Genomic DNA, 22,897 nt, shown 5'->3' on the forward strand with positions numbered 1-22,897 from the left:
ACCCAAGTACACACTGTGGGAGGATATATACGTGAACCCAAGTACACACTGTGGGAGGATATATACGTGAACCCAAGTACACACTGTGGGAGGATATATATGTGAACCCAAGTACACACTGTGGGAGGATATATACGTGAACCCAAGTACACACTGTGGCAGGATATATACGTGAACCCAAGTACACACTGTGGGAGGATATATACGTGAACCCAAGTACACACTGTGGCAGGATATATACGTGAACCCAAGTACACACTGTGGGAGGATATATACGTGAACCCAAGTACACACTGTGGGAGGATATATACGTGAACCCAAGTACACACTGTGGGAGGATATATACGTGAACCCAAATACACACTGTGGGAGGATATATACGTGAACCCAAGTACACACTGTGGGAGGATATATACGTGAACCCAAGTACACACTGTGGGAGGATATATACGTGAACCCAAGTACACACTGTGGGAGGATATATACGTGAACCCAAGTACACACTGTGGCAGGATATATAAGTGAACCCAAGTACACACTGTGGCAGGATATATATGTGAACACCAGTACACACTGTGGCAGGATATATATGTGAACACCAGTACACACTGTGGGAGGATATATATGTGAACCCAAGTACACACTGTGGGAGGATATATACGTGAACACAAGTACACACTGTGGGAGGATATATATGTGAACACCAGTACACACTGTGGGAGGATATATATGTGAACACCAGTACACACTGTGGGAGGATATATACGTGAACCCAAGTACACACTGTGGGAGGATATATACGTGAACCCAAGTACACACTGTGGGAGGATATATATGTGAACACCAGTACACACTGTGGGAGGATATATACGTGAACCCAAGTACACACTGTGGGAGGATATATATGTGAACACCAGTACACACTGTGGGAGGATATATACGTGAACCCAAGTACACACTGTGGGAGGATATATACGTGAACCCAAGTACACACTGTGGGAGGATATATATATGAACACCAGTACACACTGTGGGAGGATATATGCGTGAACCCAAGTACACACTGTGGGAGGATATATACGTGAACCCAAGTACACACTGTGGGAGGATATATATATGAACACCAGTACACACTGTGGGAGGATATATAAGTGAACCCAAGTACACACTGTGGGAGGATATATACGTGAACACCAGTACACACTGTGGGAGGATATATACGTGAACACCAGTACATACTGTGGGAGGATATATACATGAACACCAGTACACGCTGTGGGAGGATATATACATGAACACCAGTACATACTGTGGGAGGATATATACATGAACACCAGTACACACTGTGGGAGGATATATACGTGAACACCAGTACATACTGTGGGAGGATATATACATGAACACCAGTACACACTGTGGGAGGATATATACGTGAACACCAGTACACACTGTGGGAGGATATATACGTGAACACCAGTACACACTGTGGGAGGATATATACATGAACACCAGTACACATTGTGGGAGGATATATACGTGAACACCAGTACATACTGTGGGAGGATATATACGTGAACACCAGTACATACTGTGGGAGGATATACACGTGAACCCAAGTACACACTGTGGGAGGATATATACGTGAACACCAGTACACACTGTGGGAGGATATATACATGAACACCAGTACACACTGTGGGAGGATATATACATGAACACCAGTACACACTGTGGGAGGATATATACATGAACACCAGTACACGCTGTGGGAGGATATATACGTGAACACCAGTACACACTGTGGGAGGATATATATATATGTATATATATATATGTATATATATATATATCTATATATATATATGTATATATATATATTTATATATATATATATATATATATATATATATATATATGTATATATATATATATATATATATATATATCTATATATATATATATATATATATATATATATATATATATATATATATATATATATATATATATATATATATATATATATATATATATATATATATATATATATATATATATATATATATATATATATATATATATATATATATATATATAAAGCTTTGGAGTGAGATTAACAAGTAAAGGAAGCCTAGAGAATAAATGGATTTGTCAGTTAAAAATAGGAGAGGAGAGCTATTAAATGGAGAGTTAGAGGTATTGGGAAGATGGAGGGAATATTTTGAGGAATTGTTAAATGTTGATGAAGATAGGGAAGCTGTGATTTCGTGTATAGGGCAAGGAGGAATAACATCTTGTAGGAGTGAGGAAGAGCCAGTTGTGAGTGTGGGGGAAGTTCGTGAGGCAGTAGGTAAAATGAAAGGGGGTAAAGCAGCTGGGATTGATGGGATAAAGATAGAAATGTTAAAAGCAGGTGGGGATATAGTTTTGGGGTGGTTGGTGCAATTATTTAATAAATGTATGGAAGAGAGTAAGGTACCTAGGGATTGGCAGAGAGCATGCATAGTTCCTTTGTATAAAGGCAAAGGGGACAAAAGAGTGCAAAAAGTATAGGGGAATAAGTCTGTTGAGTATACCTGGTAAAGTGTATGGTCGAGTTATTATTGAAAGAATTTTTAAGAGTTAGACGGAGAGTATAGCAGATGAACAAGGAGGTTTTAGGAAAGGAGTGTGTAGACCAAGTGTTTACAGTGAAACATATAGGTGAACAATATTTAGATAAGGGTTTTGGTAATCCCACACCTCCTAATTTCAAAACTACGAATTCTTTGCATTATATTCACACCACACATTGCCCTCAGACATGATATCTCCACTGCCTCCAGCCTTCTCCTCGTTGCAACATTCATCACCCATGCTTCACACCCATATAAGAGTGTTGGTACAACTATACTTTCATACATTCCTCTCTTTGCTTTCATGGACAAAGTTCTTTGTCTCCACACTCCTAAGTGCACCACTCACCTTTTTCCTCTCATCATTTCTATGAGTCACCTCATCCTTCATAGACCCATCTGCTGACACGTCCACTTCTAAATATCTGAATACATTCACCTCCTCCATACTCTCTCCATCCAATCTGATATCCTATCTTTCGTCACCTAATCTTTTTGTTATCCTCACCATCTTACTCTTTCCTATATTCACTTTTAATTTTCTTCTTTTACATACCCTACCAAATTCATCTACCAACCACTGAAACTTCTCTTCAGAATCTCCCAAGAGCACAGCGTCATCAGCAAAAAGCAACTGTGACAACTCCCACTTTGTGTTTGATTCTTTATCTTTTAATTCCACGCCTCTTGCCAAGACCCTCGCATTTACTTCTCTTACAACCCCATCTATAAATATATTAAACAACCACGGTGACATCACACATCCTTGTCTAAGGCCTACTTTTACTGGGAAATAATCTCCCTCTTTCCTACATACCCTAACCTGAGCCTCACTATCCTCGTAAAAACTCTTCACTGCTTTCAGTAACCTACCTCCTATACCATACACCTGCAACATCTGCCACATTGCCCTCCTATCCGCCCTGTCATACGCCTTTTCCAAATCCATAAATGCCACAAAAACCTCTTTACCCTTATCTAAATATTGTTCACCTATATGTTTCACTGTAAACACTTGGTCTACACACTCCTTTCCTAAAACCTCCTTGTTCATCTGCTATACTCTCCGTCTAACTCTTAAAAATTCTTTCAATAATAACTCGACCATACACTTTACCAGGTATACTCAACAGACTTATTCCCCTATAATTTTTGCACTCTTTTGTCCCCTTTGCCTTTATACAAAGGAACTATGCATGCTCTCTGCCAATCCCTAGGTACCTTACTCTCTTCCATACATTTATTAAATAATTGCACCAACCACCCCAAAACTATATCCCCACCTGCTTTTAACATTTCTATCTTTATCCCATCAATCCCAGCTGCTTTACCCCCTTTCATTTTACCTACTGCCTCACGAACTTCCCCCACACTCACAACTGGCTCTTCCTCACTCCTACAAGATGTTATTCCTCCTTGCCCTATACACGAAATCACAGCTTCCCTATCTTCATCAACATTTAACAATTCCTCAAAATATTCCCTCCATCTTTCCAATACCTCTAACTCTCCATTTAATAGCTCTCCTCTCCTATTTTTAACTGACAAATCCATTTCTTCTCTAGGCTTCCTTAACTTGTTAATCTCACTCCAAAACTTTATATATATATATATATATATATATATATATATATATATATATATATATATATATATATATATATATATATATATATATATATATATATATATATATATATATATATATAATAAAACGCCAGTACACTGTGGAAAACACTCACTGTGAAAAACACACTGTGGGAAGCACACGCTGTGGGAGACACACACTATGGGAAACACACACTGTGGGAGATACACACTGTGGGAGATGCACACTGTGGGAGATGCACACTGTGGGAGATGCACACTGTGGGAGATGCACACTGTGTGAGACATACTCTGTGGAAGCTGTGGGAGACGCATTGTGGAAGACATACACTGTGGGTGACACTGTGGGAGACACTGTGGGAGACACACTGTGGGAGACACACTTTGGGAGACACACTGTGGGAAACACACTGTGTGAGACACACACTGTGGGAGACACACTGTGGGAGACACACTGTGGGAGACACACTGTTGGAGACACATACTGTGGGAGACACACACTGTGGGAGACACGCACTGTGGGAGACACACTGTGGGAGACACACTGTGGGAGACACACACTGTGGGAGACACACACACTGTGGGAAACACACTGTGGGAGACATACACTGTGGGAGACACACACTGTGGGAGACACACACTGTGGGAGACACACACTGTGGGAGACACACTGTGGGAGACACACTGTGGAAGACACACTGTGGAAGACACACACTGTGGGAGACACACTGTGGGAGACACACACTGTGGGAAGCCCACACTGTGGGAGACACACATTGTGGGAGACACAAACTGTGGGAGACATACACTGTGGGAGACACGCTGTGGGAGACACACACTGTAGGAGACACGCTGTGGGAGACACACTGTGGGAGACACACACTGTAGGAGACACGCTGTGGGAGACACACTGTGGGAGACACACACACACTGTGGGAGACACACACTGTAGGAGACATACACTGTGGGAGACACGCTGTGGGAGACACACACTGTGGGAGACACACACTGGAGGAGACATACACTGTGGGAGACATACACTGTGGGAGACACACACTGTGGGAGACTCACTGTGGGAGACACACACTGTGGGAAGCACACACTGTGGGAGACACACACTGTGGGAGACACACTGTGTGAGACACACACTGTGGGAGACACACACACTGTGGGAAGCACACACTGTGGGAGACACACTGTGTGAGACACACACTGTGGGAGACACACACTGTGGGAGACACACACTGTAGGAGACATACACTGTGGGAGAGACACACTATGGGAGACACACTGTGGGAGACACACTATGAGAGATTAATAATTAACTTTGCTCAGTTTGAGGTACAGGTACGCGAGGTGAGTCAGACTGCACACTGTACCTCAGAGGTGAGAGTGGTGCTGAAGACAGAGGTGTCAAAGTCCCACTCAGTACAAGGCTCCTCCTCCTCCACACCCACCAAAGACGACTTGTTGATTGAGTAGTAGCATGAGTCTCTGTAGATGAGTACAAGTGGGTGAGTACAAGTAAGTAAGTACAACTGAGTACTGACACTATGCTTTACGAATTATAATAAGAAATAACACGGGTTCGATCCCAAGCTAGCCACGGTTTGTTATTGGTTAAAAACCACTTCTTCGTCGTTGCATATATATATATATATATATATATATATATATATATATATATATATATATATATATATATATATATATATATATATATATATATATATATATATATATATATATATATATATATATATATATATATATATATATATATATATATATATATACATATTCATGGAACAGTTCCTTGATAATGTGAGAAATCACGAAAGCTCTTGGAAGTTCACTATTTTATCACAGTGGTTGTTGTGTATATATATATGCATACATACATATATGTACTGTATATGAATGCACAAAAAGAGGAAGAAAAAAAAAACGTACTCAGAAACATGTACTGTGTGGTTTCCTTCTGGTGGACGACATGTGTAGTTGAGTGCTGGCGCCATAAAGATAACACTGAAGGTCTGGCCTGGCAGCAACAGGTACCCTGTACGGTGTAAGAAACATGTAGAAGGTAGAGGGTCATAGCACGACGCAGGTACCCTGGTGGTGGTGAACTAGTGCAGGATAATTAGTTTGTCTATGGTAATTAGGAAGATACTATTATTATTTCTACTACAACTATTGTTATCACCACTGCTACTACTAATACTACCACCACAACTACTATTACTAATACTATTACTACTACTACTACTACAATTACTACTACTAATAAGAATAATAATAATAATCGTGATGATAATAATCATAATAATAACTATTATGGTAATAATATGATTAATATCTCTATTTCAAAGATGTGAATATATCAGCAAATCTGAAATTGATCCATATTAATGTTGGCTGGTTGATAATGCGAAGTACAAGAGAATGAAGAATGAGAAGGTACAGAACGTACAATAACCTACGTACACACACGCACACACACACACACACACACACACACACACACACACACACACACACACACACCCTGCCAAATGCAAAATCATGAAGATTGGGGAAGGGCAAAGAAGACCGCAGACACAATATAGTTTAGACGGCCAAAGTCTGCAAACCTCACTCAAGGAAAAAGATCTGGGGGTGAGTATAACACCGAGCATATCTCCCGAGGCGCACATCAATCAGATATCTGCTGCAGCATACGGGCGCCTGGCAAACCTACGGATAGCGTTCCGATACCTCAGTAAGGATTCGTTCAAGACTCTGTATACCATTTACGTCAGGCCCATACTGGAGTATGCAGCACCAGTTTGGAATCCACACCTAGTCAAGCACGTCAAGAAATTAGAGAAAGTGCAAAGGTTTGCAACAAGACTAGTCCCAGAGCTACGGGGATTGTCCTACGAAGAAAGGTTGAGGGAAATCGGCCTGACGACACTGGAGGACAGGAGGGTCAGGGGAGACATGATAACGACATATAAAATACTGCGCGGAATAGACGAGGTGGACAAAGACGGGATGTTCCAGAGATGGGACACAGACACAAGAGGTCACAATTGGAAGTTGAAGACTCAGATGAATCAAAGGGATGTTAGGAAGTATTTCTTCAGTCATAGAGTAGTCAAGCCGTGGAATAGCCTAGAAAGTGACGTAGTGGAGGCGGGAACCATACATAGTTTTAAGGCGAGGTATGATAAAGCTCATGGAGCAGGGAGAGAGAGGACCTAGTAGCGATCAGTGAAGAGGCGGGGCCAGGAGCTGTAACTCGACCCCTGCAACCACAAATAGGTGAGTACAAATAGGTGAGTACATGTGCAAAACTAGAGTAGGTAAATCACAAGTCGCTAGAGCAGTAGGCTACGACACTCCCTTAATTGACGTTGATGATTGATCTATTTATCTTTCTGTCTAGAGAGAATCAGTGAAAGTCGCACTGATAGCGAGAACATATGTGCGGAGAATAATCACCAGAGATTATGTCACAGTATTCAGAGATGATGTCACTGCATCCAGAAATATCACTGCAACCAGAGATGGTATTACAGCATCCAGATATGATGTCACTGCATCCATAGATGGTGTTACAGCATCCAGAGATGATATCACTGCATCCAGAGATGATATCACTGCATCCAGAGATGTCACGCCATCCAAAGAGGATGTCACAACATCCAAAGAGGATGTCACAATATCCAGAGATGTCACATCATCCAGAGATGATGTCACAGCATTCCGAGATGACGTCACTGCATCCAGAGATGATGTCACAGCATCCAGAAAGGATGTCACTGCATCCAGAGATGATGTCACTGCATCCAGAAATGATGTCACAGCATCCAGAGATATTGTCACAGCCCCCAGAGATATCACAGCATCCAGAGATGTCACAGGATCCAGAGATGATGTCACAGCATTCAGGGATGATGTCACAGCATCCGGAGACGTCACAGCATCCAGAGATATTGTCACAGCTCAATCACTAAAAAAATTAGCACCCACGCAGGGCGGCCAGTATCACCAAGAAAAATGGTACCTATGACTCCATCACATCACCTTTAACCTTACAGAGTCAGAAATTCATAGAGCGATTGTGTCATTCCCAGCAGGTTCTGTAGGGCGTTACACTGGAATATGACACAGTAAACAGTATACAGACAGTTAACCTAAGTCTTAGTTCAGTTACAGAGATTCTCCTTTCAGAGATAACAACGTTTGTCAATAGCTCTAATGCTGGACTGATACCTGAAAAAATTAAAATGTTTTTCTCCGGTGTTCCATCATGTGCCTTAAGGACGAAGGAGGAAGTAAACGGGGCTCTCATACTTGGTAGCACTCCTCACTGTCTGCATGTCAATGTAGAAATTAGAAGTACTTGCACAGAAGCTGCCAACTTGCTCAACCCAAGCCAGTGTTTGACTTTGCGATCTCTGACTACCCAGATTTTGTCAATGATCTGTTGGCTAGGAAAACTTCTCTACACTTGATAGGGTTTAAGGAGAGTCATTGATTCACTGCGAGATCTTCTATTTTCATAAATGTCCTCTAGGAAACCAGAAATTGAGGCCACCGGACACACTTCCTGTGACTCTTAATGATCAATAATAATAATAATAATAATAATAATAATAATAATAATAATAATAATAATAATAATAATAATAATAATAATAATATAATAATAATTATAATATCTTCAGATGTACAAGGTATACAGGCCTAGCTGACATCAATGACATACTACTATGTAGAAAGTCGCTTGTTATGCTGAGCATTTAGGGCAAATTAGGTCAGTTTTGTCCCAGGATGCGACCCACACCAGTCCACTAACACCTAGGTACCCATTTTACTGATGGGTGAATATAGACAACAGGTGTAAAGAAACACGTCCGATGTTTCCACCCCTTAACCGGGAATCAAACCCGGACCCCTCACCGTGTGAAGCGAGGGCTTTTGCCACCAGGCAGAGAGGCGAGGGACGGTCCTCCAGCTGTACACCTTCGCTTGAAGGTCCTTCAGCTGCACACCTTCATCCGAGTCAAAGTCGAAGATTCATTTCCACAGGATGCAATGTTTGTGCAGTGATGTGTGACATTTGGTTGTGCATGTAGAAAACCCATGGTTATACAGATCATTTATTTATTTATTTATTTATTTATTTCCAATTTGAGCACACATACAGAGGTACAAAAAAATACAGATAAGAGCAGCATGCCAAAGCCACTTATACTATGCATAGCATTACGGGCTGGCTTAAAATTAACTTAAGATTAACTAAGCAATGATGAAATCAGTGATAAAACATTAATGTAAACAGATTACTATAAAGCACAAGTGAGTATTACAAAGACAGGTCATATGGTTGCATTCAGTCATATGAAGGATTCTGTTAGGTAGTGTATTTAAAAAATAATAAAGTTAGATTCGGTTTTAGATTTAACATTTATGTGATATAATTGTGAGAAACATTTAAGATATACAATTTATAAGGTTCAGTTATTCAGTATTTATTTGGTTTTGGGTGAGTAAGTGATCTTTGAGAAGAGACTTGAATTTATAAACAGGTAGTGTTTCTTTTATATTTACAGGTAATGAATTCCAGATTTTAGGGCCTTTTATGTGCATTGAGTTTTTGCATAGTGTGAGATGGACACGAGGAACATCAAAGAGTGATCTGTGCCTTGTGTTATGGTCATGTGTTCTGTTGAGGTTGGCAAGGAGATGTTTGAGGGGAGGGTTAATATCAGAGTTAAGTGTTCTATGTATGTAATAGGTGCAGTAATAAGTATGGATGTTTTGTATGGTGAGTAGGTTTAGTGTATTGAATATTGGTGGAGTGTGCTGCCTGTAGTGAGAATTTGTTATCATTCTAACTGCAGCCTTTTGTTGGGTAATTAGTGGTCTGAGATGGTTAATTGTTGTTGAGCCCCATGCACAAATTCCATAGATGAGATAGGGGTAAATAAGAGAGTGATATAGGGCCAGGAGGGCTGACTGTGGAACATAGTACCGTATCTTCGATAGTATGCCTACAGTCTTGGAAATTTTCTTAGAAATTTGTTGTATATGTGTATGAAATTTGAGTCTATTATCAAGGTGGATTCCTAAGAATTTTCCCTCTGTTAGCTTTGTGATAGGTGATCCGTTTATCATTATGTTAAGAGGGACATCTGTAGCTCTGTTACCAAACTGAATGAAGTAGGTTTTGTCAATGTTTAGTGTAAGTTTGTTAGTCCTCATCCAGGTAGATATTTTCTGTAATTCGGTATTTACAGTACTGGCTAGCGTGACTGGGCTCGGGTGAGAGAAGACGTATGTAGTGTCATCTGCAAATAGTGTGGGTTTGAGTAATTGCGAAGCATTTGGAAGGTCATTTATGTATAGGAGAAAGAGAAGAGGGCCAAGGACACTTCCCTGTGGGACACCAACTGTAATTGGTTGCGCAGAAGAGTTTGCCCCATTTGCGTACACATATTGGCTTCTGTTGCTGAGGTAAGACTTGAGGTAGTTGAGGGAGTGCCCTCTTATACCATAGTGTGACAATTTTACGTGGAGCAAGTCATGGTCAACTGTATCAAAAGCTTTACGTAAGTCAATGAAGATCCCCAGTGGGACTTCTTTTTTCTCTATTGCAGTGTATATATGTTCTAGCATGTGTATAATAGCATCATTAGTATTTTTATTAGGCCTGAATCCAAATTGGCAGGGGTTGAGTATGTTTTGGGAGATAAGGTAGGAGTAGATTCATTTCCAGCAAGCCACTATAACACGATTGGATGAATGGATAAAATTCAGGGAAATACTGATGAACATCACAGAGCAGTATCTTGTATAATTTAAAGGTATTGGCTAAGTCAGTGTAATCAAATGTACATGATCTGTTAAGTTAGCACATATAAATACCCTCGCTGCGAAGGCATGTGCCTCAAGCATTTATTGAATCCCAAACAAAGCTGAACTGGTTTCATTATTGAGGCTGCATGGTGACTTACAATCCTGCCAGCAGCCCTGGCAACAGCAGGGCAGAGGCTGTTGCTAAGACAATGGGTATTATTCTTCCTTCTATTTGCTTTCATGATAAAGATCAATTTACCAAGGAGTAACTTGACCGTCTCATTAACAACGACACAAGTTGGCAGAGCTGGTGAGCTCAGAGAGGACAGCTCTCTAAAGCATCAGCAAGCGCTAGACTGAACACTTATTTCACAAGAAACCTTCTCAACCTGGTGAAGGTGATAATGTAGCCTTGTACCCAACTCTCCTGAAGACCTCCCAAGGAGCAATGGTACAACAAACTTGATTTCTTTGTGCTGTATACAAAATTTAGTTTACATAGGTTAGGTTAGGTAAGGTTCGTCAGGAAACAGGACAAATGTTTCCTGACGCGGGTCTTAGTCAGATGATGACCCGCCTTTGGAGCTTTTGGTCATCTGACCGAGGCCTTCAGCTGGCTTACCGGTCCACCCTTTTAAAAATTATGGTCATTTATAACCATTGTTATATATAACGATAGTTTACATATAATAGAATATTAACCACAACAGAAAAACCACTAGCATCCTGTATATTTCGGGTATCTTCACTTGTGATTAACCTCATTCCTCGTCTAGTATTTACCTTTTCTTATGGTCTTGCTAATCTAAACTCTGATTTTAATCATAGACATAAGGTTTAACATAATTATACTCATGAAATTATTATACGTGATGCTAAGATGGAGGTAAGATAGATAAGAGTAAAGATGAATGTGAGAAGATAAATAGTGATAAACTAAACACACGATAACATGTACTCACAGTAGCCAGCACTCAGGAAGTACATAAGATTCCATCTTCCGGTGCCCAGGCGGGTGAGTAGATCGTCAAACTTGTTGCTGCTGCTCATCTGTAAGATGCTGTGGTGGGCAAGGTAAGAAGCTGCGATAGTTTCATCATCTCAGTGATATTCACTATGTCAGTCTTTCTCATCTCTATTTTGTTTTGGGTGCGGCCAAAAAGAAGTAACCATTTCTCACTCTTTGTATAGATTTTCTGAGTAAACTGGAATTACTTGCTATTTTTGGTATCTACAGCAATATTGAATTTAATATATATATATATATATATATATATATATATATATATATATATATATATATATATATATATATATATGTGTGTGTGTGTGTGTGTGTGTGTGTGTGTGTGTGTGTGTGTGTGTGTGTGTGTGTGTGTGTGTGTGTGTGTGTGTGTGTGTGTGTGTGTGTGTGTGTGTGTGTGTGTATTCACCTTTATGTGGTTATAGAGGTCGATTCACGGCTCCTGGTCCCGCCTCTCTGCTGGTCGCTACTAGGTCCTCTCTCCCTGCTCCAAGAGCTTTATCGTACCTCTTGTGTGTGTTTTACCTGGTTACCTCTCAACCTATATATAATATAAGGAATAAAAAAAAATTGTTGTGGTGAGAGTAAGGTGTGACTGGATTTAACCAGTGCACTCTTGTACTCTCGTGCTCCTGTACTCTTGCACTCTTGTACTCTTGTACTCTTGCACTCTTGTACTTGTACTCTAACTCACTGCACTAGACAACAATTGTAAATTAAATACATCAATTATTATTCGACCTTCTATATCAAAATTAAAGAAAAATAGATTTACTAGCAACATATTTTCTAGCTAGAGGTGCCACTTTTCGTTGACTTTATGTGGTATGATCGTCTATACTTGATCAACCCTCCACCATCAGTGTCTGCTTGTAAAGAAGATTTTAAGCATCTGTTTATAAATATAAAACATTAAATCCTGTTGCAGAGTAAAAGTCGAATCCAATAATCATTTGGATAGGATTCAACACCACATCAGCAACATTTCAGAAAAAATTTCGGTGTGAACTTGAGATTTGTGGCGTCTATACTTTGTGGCATAGCTCTATCCTTCTCTTCTGTTTTGTTAACTGAACTAACTCTCTCAGTTAACTCACATTATTAGTAATTAACATTTCTTGGTGATAATAAATAATTAATTTCAGTCTGCGTCATCGGATCAAAGATGGTACAATATCGTAATGAAAGTAATAAAAATATAAGTCGAATTTGAGGAGACCTGTCAGTAAGGTACCTGTTATGAATTGTTTGTAGATCAAAGAAGGTCGCAAGAAGAACTCGATACCACCTGCAAGAAGAACTGGATACCACCTGCAAGAAGAACTCGATACCACCTGCAAGAAGACCTGGATACCACCTGCAAGAAGAACTCGATACCACCTGCAAGAAGACCTGGATACCACCTGCAAGAAGAACTCGATACCACCTGCAAGAAGAACTGGATACCACCTGCAAGAAGAACTCGATACCACCTGCAAGAAGAACTGGATACTACCTGCAAGAAGAACTGAATGCCACCTGCAAGAAGAACTCGATACCACCTGCAAGAAGAACTGGATACCACCTGCAAGAAGAACTCGATACCACCTGTAAGAAGAACTGGATACCACCTGCAAGAAGAACTGGATACCACCTGCAAGAAGAACTGGATACCACCTGCAAGAAGAACTGAATGTCACCTGCAAAAAGAACTGGATACCACCTGCAAGAAGAACTGGATGCCACCTGCAAGAAGAACTGGATACCACCTGTGAGAAGAAATGGATACCACCTGCAAGAAGAACTGCATAAGTAGTTACTGGGATTCATCCCTAGGAAAAGTAAAGTTATGAAGCTGGGAGACGAGTAATAAAGAGATTTTAGAACCGAGCACCTCCCGAGGCATGTTGGCTCTCAGGAACCCAAGTAAGTTTATTCAGGTACACAGAAACACAGTTACATAGATTATAATTATCGTACATAGCAGCATATGTATAGAGAACCTGGGATAACCCAAAAAAGTCAAAGTGACTTATTGTCATTAGGGTCCTTGTGATAAGTATTATTTATATTTAAAAGTCAAAAATAGGGAAGCATCTTAACTATGTAAAAGCAGTTACAACAGAAGAAGGTATACTAAGGGAGAGGTAAAATTAGTTATTTTCATTGTCATTAAAGATAGGATCAGATTATGTACATATATGTTAGATATACAAAAAAAAATCACTCCTCCCTTTCTGTAGCCTAATTCATAAGGTACATTTTGGCTTTCTTCTTGAACTGGCTCATGCTATGACAGGCTTTGAAATGTGCAGGCAGTCTATTACACTCTTTTAATGCTATACAGAAAAATGTCTTTGAAGTCAGACCACTGACTCTAGGTACTGCAAAGTTGTTCTCTTTTTCCTAGTTCTAGAATTGTTTTGGTTCCAGTTTTAACAAAATTTTGGTGTGTTTCCTCATAGGTAAGATTCATTATTGAGTATGTGGCCTCCATGTGAAACCTTCTACCTTAAAAACTAAAAAGGGAATTTTGAAAGAGTATATTAAGTTTTATAACCTGCATGAACTGTATCACTGTAGACAACAAGAGCATTTCACCCCTCCATGGAAGATGTGTTCATTTAATATCACATACCTGCAAGTCCCTCCCCAGACGCTCATTGTTAGTAATCTCGCCTAGCTGGTAGTAATAAGTTATCACAAGTTTTATACACTGATGGATCTAAACAGGAGTCTTCTGGCAGGGCTGCAACTGCTCCTGTTGCAACCTCCCTAGTTAAGAACGATAATAAATTTGTTGAACTAGGCATAAGAATTAACAACTGGGCGTCTACACTGCAAACTGAATTGTTTGCAATCCTAATAGCGCTAAAGCTAACTTATGGCACTGAGCCTGACTATCATCATTACTGATTCTTTGTCATCACTGAAGGCTCTTGACTCACATAATGACTCTAACAACATGCTCATTGGAGAAGCCAGGTATAGATACTTAAAAATCCTAGACAAAGGAATTAATGTACAATTGTTATTGGATTCCATCACACATTGGATTACTCCTTCATGATAAAGTTGATATGTTAGCCAAGAAGAGTACCCAGAAGGAGAATGTAGAATATAGCTTTGGTATATCTGTGTCTAGTATTAGGAATAATATTAGGAGAGAAGTAAATAATGAAAATGATTGTTGTAGGAATGTAGTTAGAAGCCTGAGTAGATCTATAACCCACTATGATAACATGAACGTAGATAAGTATGTTTATGGAGCAACGTGCAATGTGTACAGACTGACTGATGTTGTAGTGGCCAGGCTTAGGCTTGGTTACAAGTACTTCTGGCAGTTTGGGAGACACACAGATGATGATCAAACTAAATGTAAATTATGTGATCAGGCATATGGTCACTGTCTTGAACACTATGTGCTTAATTGTCCACTTATTGAGGAATATAGAGATAGTACAATGACCTATGTGACATGTCAAGATATATTATTAATGAAAATAAGATATTGATACACAAGAGGCCTAGTTTCTAGGCCTTTTGTGTATCCATATGCCCTTGCGCTACCGTCCACAGGATAGATATGGGATGCACAATAAACTAACCACTGCGGTGGCAAAATCTAAAAAAATCCAAGGAGCGCATCACGACTAATGTCTGATATAAGGGAAATGAGATACGAAGAAATAATGCGTATTTGTCACTGGAGGAACGAAGAACAAGAGAAGATATGGTCAGGACATACAAAAATACTACCCCTCATAAAAAGGGTAGACAAGAATTGTTTTTTATTTTGCTAAAGATGAAGGAAAAACAGGGCAAATCGTGCCCCGAAATTCATGCGCCAGCAGTTGATGCATCACAGAGATCACCATGACGCGCACCTCCCCCGACACCACTTAGAGAATTAACAAAGCAACTCCCACATGTTGTAAACATCGATAAATGCTACAATAAACATGGCACTTTGTTAAGTATCAAGGGCCTACAGATCATACGTACAAGATAACACACTACAAGAAAACACAACACAGTGCAAGATAGCACAGTCCAAGATAACACAACACAGTGCAAGATAACACAGTACAAGATAACACAACACAGTGCAAGATAACACAGTACAAGATAACACAACACAGTGCAAGATAACACAGTACAATATAACACAACACAGTGAGTGCAAGATAACACAGTACAAGATAACACAACACAGTGCAAGATAACACAGTACAAGATAACACAACACAGTGAGTGCAAGATAACACAGTACAAGATAACACAACACAGTGCAAGATAACACAGTACAAGATAACACAACACAGTGAGTGCAAGATAACACAGTACAAGATAACACAACACAGTGCAAGATAACACAGTACAAGATAACACAACACAGTGCAAGATAACACAGTACAAGATAACACAACACAGTGCAAGATAACACAGTACAAGATAACACAACACAGTGCAAGATAACACAGTACAAGATAACACAACACAGTGCAAGATAACACAGGACAAGATAACACAACACAGTGCAAGATAATACAGTACAATATAACACAGTACAAGATAACACAACACAGTGCAAGATAGCACAGTACAAGATAACACAGGACAAGATAACACAACACAGTGCAAGATAATACAGTACAATATAACACAGTACAAGACAACACAACACAGTGCAAGATAACACAGTACAAGATAACACAGTACAAGATAACACAACACAGTGCAAGATAGCACAGTACAAGATAACACAACAGTGCAATATAACACAGTACAAGATAGCACAGTACAAGATAACACAACAGTGCAATATAACACAGTACAAGATAACACAACACAGTACAAGATAACACAACACAGTGCAAGATAACACAGTACAAGATAACACAACACAGTGCAAGATAACACAGTACAAAATAACACAACACAGTGAAAGATAACACAGTACAAGATAACACAGCACAAGATAACACAACACAGTGCAAGATAACACAGTGCAAGATAACACAGTACAAGATAACACAGTACAAGATAACACAGTAAAAGATAACACAACACAGTAAAAGATAACACAGTACAAGATAACACAACACAGTGCAAGATAACACAGTGCAAGATAACACAGTACAAGATAACACAACACAATGCAAGATAATACAGTGCAAGATAACACAGTACAAGATAACATAACACAGTGCAAGACAACACAGTACAAGATAACACAGTACACGATAACACAACACAGTGCAAGATAACACAGTACAAGATAACACAACACAGTGTAAGATAACACAGTACAAGATAACTTAGAACAAGATAACACAGTACAAGATAACTTAGAACAAGATAACACAGTACAAGATAACATAGAACAAGATAACACAGTACAAGATATCACAGTACAAGATAACACAGTACAAGATAACACAGTATAAGATAACACAACACAGTGCAAGATAACACAGTACTAGATAACACAAAACAAGATGACAGAACAAGATAACAGCGCAAGATAACATAGAACGGGATAACGTAACATAGCACAGAACAAGATAGCACAGAACAAGATAACAGAACAAGATAACAGTGCAGGATAACACAGAACAAGATAACAGAACAAGATAAAACAGAACAAGATAACACAAAAGAATATAATAAACAAGATAACACAGATCAAGATAACACAGAGCAAGATGACACGGAACACGATAACACAGAACAGTATAAAAAAGAACAAGATAACACAGTATAAGATGACACAAAAAAGATAATAAACAAGATAATAGTACAAGATAACACAAAAAACATAAACAAGATAACGGTACAATATAACAGTGCAATATAACACAGAACAAGATAACACTGAACAAGATAACGCAGAACAAGATCATACATTACAAGATAAGAGATAACAAGATAACACAGCACAAAATAATACAGAACGAGATAACAAAGAACAACATAACAAAGAACAATACAACACAGAACAAAATAACAGAGTACAAGATAACATAGTACAAGATAACGCAGTACAAGACAGCACAGTACAAGATAACGCAGTACAAGATAACGCAGAACAATACAGCACAATACAAGATAACACAACATAACACAATACAAGATAACATAGTACAAGATAACACAAAACAATTTAATACAGTACAAGATAACACAGTACAAGATAACACAAAACAATTTAATACAGTACAAGATAACACAGTACAAGATAACACAAAACAATATAACACAAGATAACACAGTACAAGATAACACAGAACAATATAACACAATACAAGATAACACAAGATAGCACAGTTCAAGATAACATAGTACAAGATAGCACAAAACAATATAACACAATACACGATAACATAAGATAACACAGTACAAGATAACACAGAACAATATAAAACAATACAAAATAACACAACATAACATAGTACAAGATAACACAAAACAATATAACACAATACAAGGTAACAGAAGATAGCACAACACAAGATAACACAAGATAACACAAGACAAGCTAACACAGAGCAAGACAATAGGACAAGATAACTGAACAAGATAGCACAAAACAAGATAACTAAACAAAATAAAACCGAATAAAATAACACAGGAGAAGATAATACAGACCAAGATAACAAGGTACAAGTTAACACAGAATATAGCAAAAACAGGATAACAGAAGAAGATAACACATAAGATAACTGAACAAGATAACAAAACAAAATAACAAAGAACAAGAAAAAATAACAAGATAACACAGAGCAAGAAAACATAGCAAGATAACACAGAACAAAATAACGTAACAAGATAACACACACATCAAGATAACACAGAACAAGATAACACAACAAGATAACACAAAGCAAGATAACAGAGAACAAAATAACAGAGAAAAGATAACGGAACAAGGTAACACAGAACAAAATAACAGAGAAAAAGATAACAGTACAGGTGCATCAGTGAGAGGAGCGAAGGTCAACTTAGTGACCCTGGCAGGAACACTTAATTGTGATATATTATGTGTGCAGGTCCTCTCTACCTCCACGAGACCAGCTGCCAGGGTAGGAGACCAGCTGCCAGGGTAGGAGACCAGCTGCCACGGTAGGAGACCAACTGCCAGGGTAGGAGACCAGCTGCCAGGGTAGAAGACCAGCTGCCAGGGTAGAAGACCAGCTGCCAGGGTAGAAGACCAACTGCCAGGGTAGGAGACCAACTGCCAGGGTAGGAGAAAAGCTGCCAGGGCAGGAGACCAGCTGCCAGGGTAGAAGACCAACTGCCAGGGTAGGAGACCAACTGCCACGGTAGGAGACCAACTGCCAGGGTAGGAGACCAGCTGCCAGGGTAGAAGACCAACTGCCAGGGTAGGAGACCAACTGCCAGGGTAGGAGACCAGCTGCCAGGGTAGGAGACCAACTGCCAGGGTAGGAGACCAACTGCCAGGGTAGGAGACCAACTGCCAGGGTAGGAGACCAACTGCCAGGGCAGAAGACCAACTGCCACGGTAGGAGACCAACTGCCAGGGTAGGAGACCAGCTGCCAGGGTAGGAGACCAGCTGCCAGGGAAGTAGACCAACTCCCAGGGTAGGAGAGCAGCTGCCAGGGTAGGAGACCAGCTGATAGGGTAGGAGACCAACTGCCAGGGTAGGAGACCAACTGCCAGGGTAGGAGACCAGCTGCCAGGGTAGAAGACCAACTGCCAGCGTAGAAGACCAACTGCCAGGGTAGGAGACCAACTGCCAGGGTAGGAGACCAGCTGCCAGGGTAGGAGACCAGCTGCCAGGGAAGGAGACCAGCTGATAGGGTAGGAGACCAACTGCCAAGGTAGGAGACCAACTGCCAGGGTAGAAGACCAACTGCCAGGGAAGGAGACCAGCTGCCAGGGAAGGAGACCAGCTGCCAGGGTAAGAGACCAACTGCCAGGGTAGGAGACCAGCTGCCAGGGTAGGAGACCAACTGCCAGGGTAGGAGACCAACTGCCAGGGTAGGAGACCAGCTGCCAGGGTAAGAGACCAACTGCCAGGGTAGGAGACCAGCTGCCAGGGTAGGAGACCAACTGCCAGGGTAGGAGACAAACTGCCAGGGTAGGAGACCAGCTGCCAGGGTAGGAGACCAACTGCCACGGTAGGAGACCAACTGCCAGGGTAGGAGACCAGCTGCCAGGGTAGAAGACCAACTGCCAGCGTAGAAGACCAACTGCCAGGGTAGGAGACCAACTGCCAGGGTAGGAGACCAGCTGCCAGGGAAGGAGACCAGCTGATAGGGTAGGAGACCAACTGCCAGGGTAGGAGACCAACTGCCAGGGTAGAAGACCAACTGCCAGGGAAGGAGACCAGCTGCCAGGGAAGGAGACCAGCTGCCAGGGTAGGAGACCAACAGCAAGAGTAGGAGACCAGCTGCCAGGGTAGGAAATCAGACGCCAGGGAAGAAGACAAACTGCCGGGGAAAGAGACCAACTGCCAGGGTAGGAGACCAACTGCCAGGGTAGGAGACCAACTGCCAGGGTAGGAGACCAGCTGCCAGGGTAGAAGACCAACTGCCAGGGTAGCAGACAAACTGCCAGGGTAGGAGACCAGCTGCCAGGGTAGGAGACCAACTGCCAGGGTAGGAGACCAGCTGCCAGGGTAGGAGAACAGCTGCCAGGATAGGAGACCAATTGCCAGGGTAGGAGACCAGCTACCAGGGTAGAAAACCAACTGCCAGGGTAGGAGGCCAGCTGCCAGGGTAGGAGACCAGCTGCCAGGGAAGAAGACCAACTGCCAGGGTAGGAGACCAACTGCCAGGGTAGAAGACCAACTGCCAGGGTAGGAGACCAGCTGCCAGGGTAGAAGGCCAAGTGCCAGGGTAGGAGACCAGCTGCCAGGGTAGAAGACCAACTGCCAGGGTAGGAGACCAGCTGCCAGGGTAGAAGACCAACTGCCAGGGTAGAAAGCCATTTGCCAGGGTAGGAGACAAACTGCCAGGGTTGGAGACCAACTGCCAGGAGAGGAGACCAGCTGCCAGGGTAGAAGACCACCTGCCAGGGTAGAAGACCAACTGCCAGGGTAGAAGGTCAGCTGCCAGGGTAGGAGACCAGTTGCCAGGGTAGGAGACCAGCTGCCAGGGTAGGAGACCAGCTGCCAGGGAAGGAGACCAGCTGATAGGGTAGGAGACCAACTGCCAGGGTAGGAGACCAACTGCCAGGGTAGGAGACCAACTGCCAGGGTAGGAGACCAACTGTCAGGGTAGGAGACCAACTGCCAGGGTAGGAGACCAGCTGCCAGGGAAGAAGACCAACTGCCAGGGTAGGAGACCAACTGCCAGGGTAGAAGATCAACTGCCAGGGTAGGAGACCAACTGCCAGGGTAGAAGACCAACTGCCAGGGTAGGAGACCAACTGCCAGGGTAGGAGACCAACTGCCAGGGTAGGAGACCAGCTGCCAGGGTAGGAGGCCAGCTTCCAGGTTAGGAGACCAGCTGCCAGGTTAGAAGACCAGCTGCCAGGTTAAGAGACCAGCTGCAAGGTTAGGAGACCAGCTGCCAGTTTAGGAGACCCGCTGTCAGGCTAGGAGACCCACTGCTTGCCTAGGAGACCCACTGTGAGCTTAGGACACCCACTGCTATGCTAGGAGACCACTGCCAGGTTAGGAGACCCACTGCAAGGCGAGGAGTTCATTTCCTGTGTTAGACAACACAGCAGTATCGTGCAAGAAATTACAATGTTGTGTAAGACACCGCAGTGTTGTGTAAGACACTCCAGTGTTGTGTAAGACACTCCAGTGTTGTGTAAGACACTCCAGTGCTATGTAAGACACCCCAGTGTTGAGTAAGACACCCCAGTGTTGTGCAAGACATTCCAGTGTTGTGTAAAACACCCCAGTGTTGTGTAAGACACCCCAGTGTTGTGTAAGACACTCCAGTGTTGTGTAAGACACTCCAGTGTTGTGTAAGACATCCCAGTGTTGTGTAAGGCATCCCAGTGTTGTGTAAGACACCCCAGTGTTGTGTAAGACCCCCAGTGTTATTTAAGACACCCCAGTGTTGTGTAAGACACCCCAGTGTTGTGTAAGACACCCCAGTGTTGTGTAAGACACTCCAGTGTTGAGTAAGACACTCCAGTGTTGTGTAAGACACTCCAGTGTTGTGTAAGACACCCCAGTGTTTTGTAAGACACCTCAGTGTTGTGTAAGACACCCCAGTGTTGTGTAAGACACCCCAGTGTTGTGTAAGACACCCCAGTGTTGTGTAAGACACCCCAGTGTTGTGTAAGACACTCCAGTGTTGAGCAAGACACTCCAGTGTTGTGTAAGACACTCCTGTGTTGTGTAAGACATTCCAGTGTTGTGTAAGACACCCCAGTGTTGTGTGAGACACCCCAGTGTTGTGTAAGACACTCCAGTGTTGTGCAAGACACCACAGTGTTGAGTAAGACACCCTAGTGTTGTGTAAGACGCCCCAGTGTTGTGTAAGACACTCCAGTGTTGTGAAAGACTCTCCAGTGTTGTGTAAGACACCCCAGTGTTTTGTAAGACGCCCCAGTGTTGTGTAAGACACTCCAGTGTTGTGTAAGACACTCCAGTGTTGTGAAAGACTCTCCAGTGTTGTGTAAGACACCCCAGTTTTGTGTAAGACACTCCAGTGTTGTGTAAGGCACTCCAGTGTTGTGAAAGACAATCAAGTGTTGTGTAAGACACTCCAGTGTTGCATAAGACACTCCAGTGTTGTGTAAGACACTCCAGTGTTGTGTAAGGCTCTCCAGTGTTGTGTAAGGCACTCCAGTGTTGTGTAAGACACCCCGGTGTTGTGCAAGACACTCCAGTGT

The 22,897-nt window shown here is 41.7% G+C and overlaps 1 protein-coding gene across 2 annotated transcripts in view; it reads right to left on the minus strand.

Moving 5' to 3' along the window:
• The window catches only part of LOC128694425 (organic cation transporter protein), an 81,056-nt gene that overhangs the window by 22,313 nt on the left and 35,846 nt on the right, over window positions 1-22,897 (minus strand). Inside the window, exons 2-5 of one of the 2 annotated variants that reach the window (XM_070097961.1) lie at window positions 12,506-12,637; window positions 12,035-12,132; window positions 6,177-6,282; window positions 5,603-5,717 (exon numbers count right to left, since the gene is read on the minus strand). In XM_070097961.1, coding sequence (XP_069954062.1) covers window positions 5,603-5,717; window positions 6,177-6,282; window positions 12,035-12,122 — 309 coding nt within the window. In that variant the 5' untranslated portion in view covers window positions 12,123-12,132; window positions 12,506-12,637. The remainder of the gene's footprint in view (window positions 1-5,602; window positions 5,718-6,176; window positions 6,283-12,034; window positions 12,133-12,505; window positions 12,638-22,897) is intronic. The other variant, XM_070097962.1, reaches the window with a different exon arrangement.

Source organism: Cherax quadricarinatus, chromosome 60, assembly GCF_038502225.1.
Source record: "Cherax quadricarinatus isolate ZL_2023a chromosome 60, ASM3850222v1, whole genome shotgun sequence".
Lineage (NCBI taxonomy): Eukaryota > Metazoa > Arthropoda > Malacostraca > Decapoda > Parastacidae > Cherax > Cherax quadricarinatus.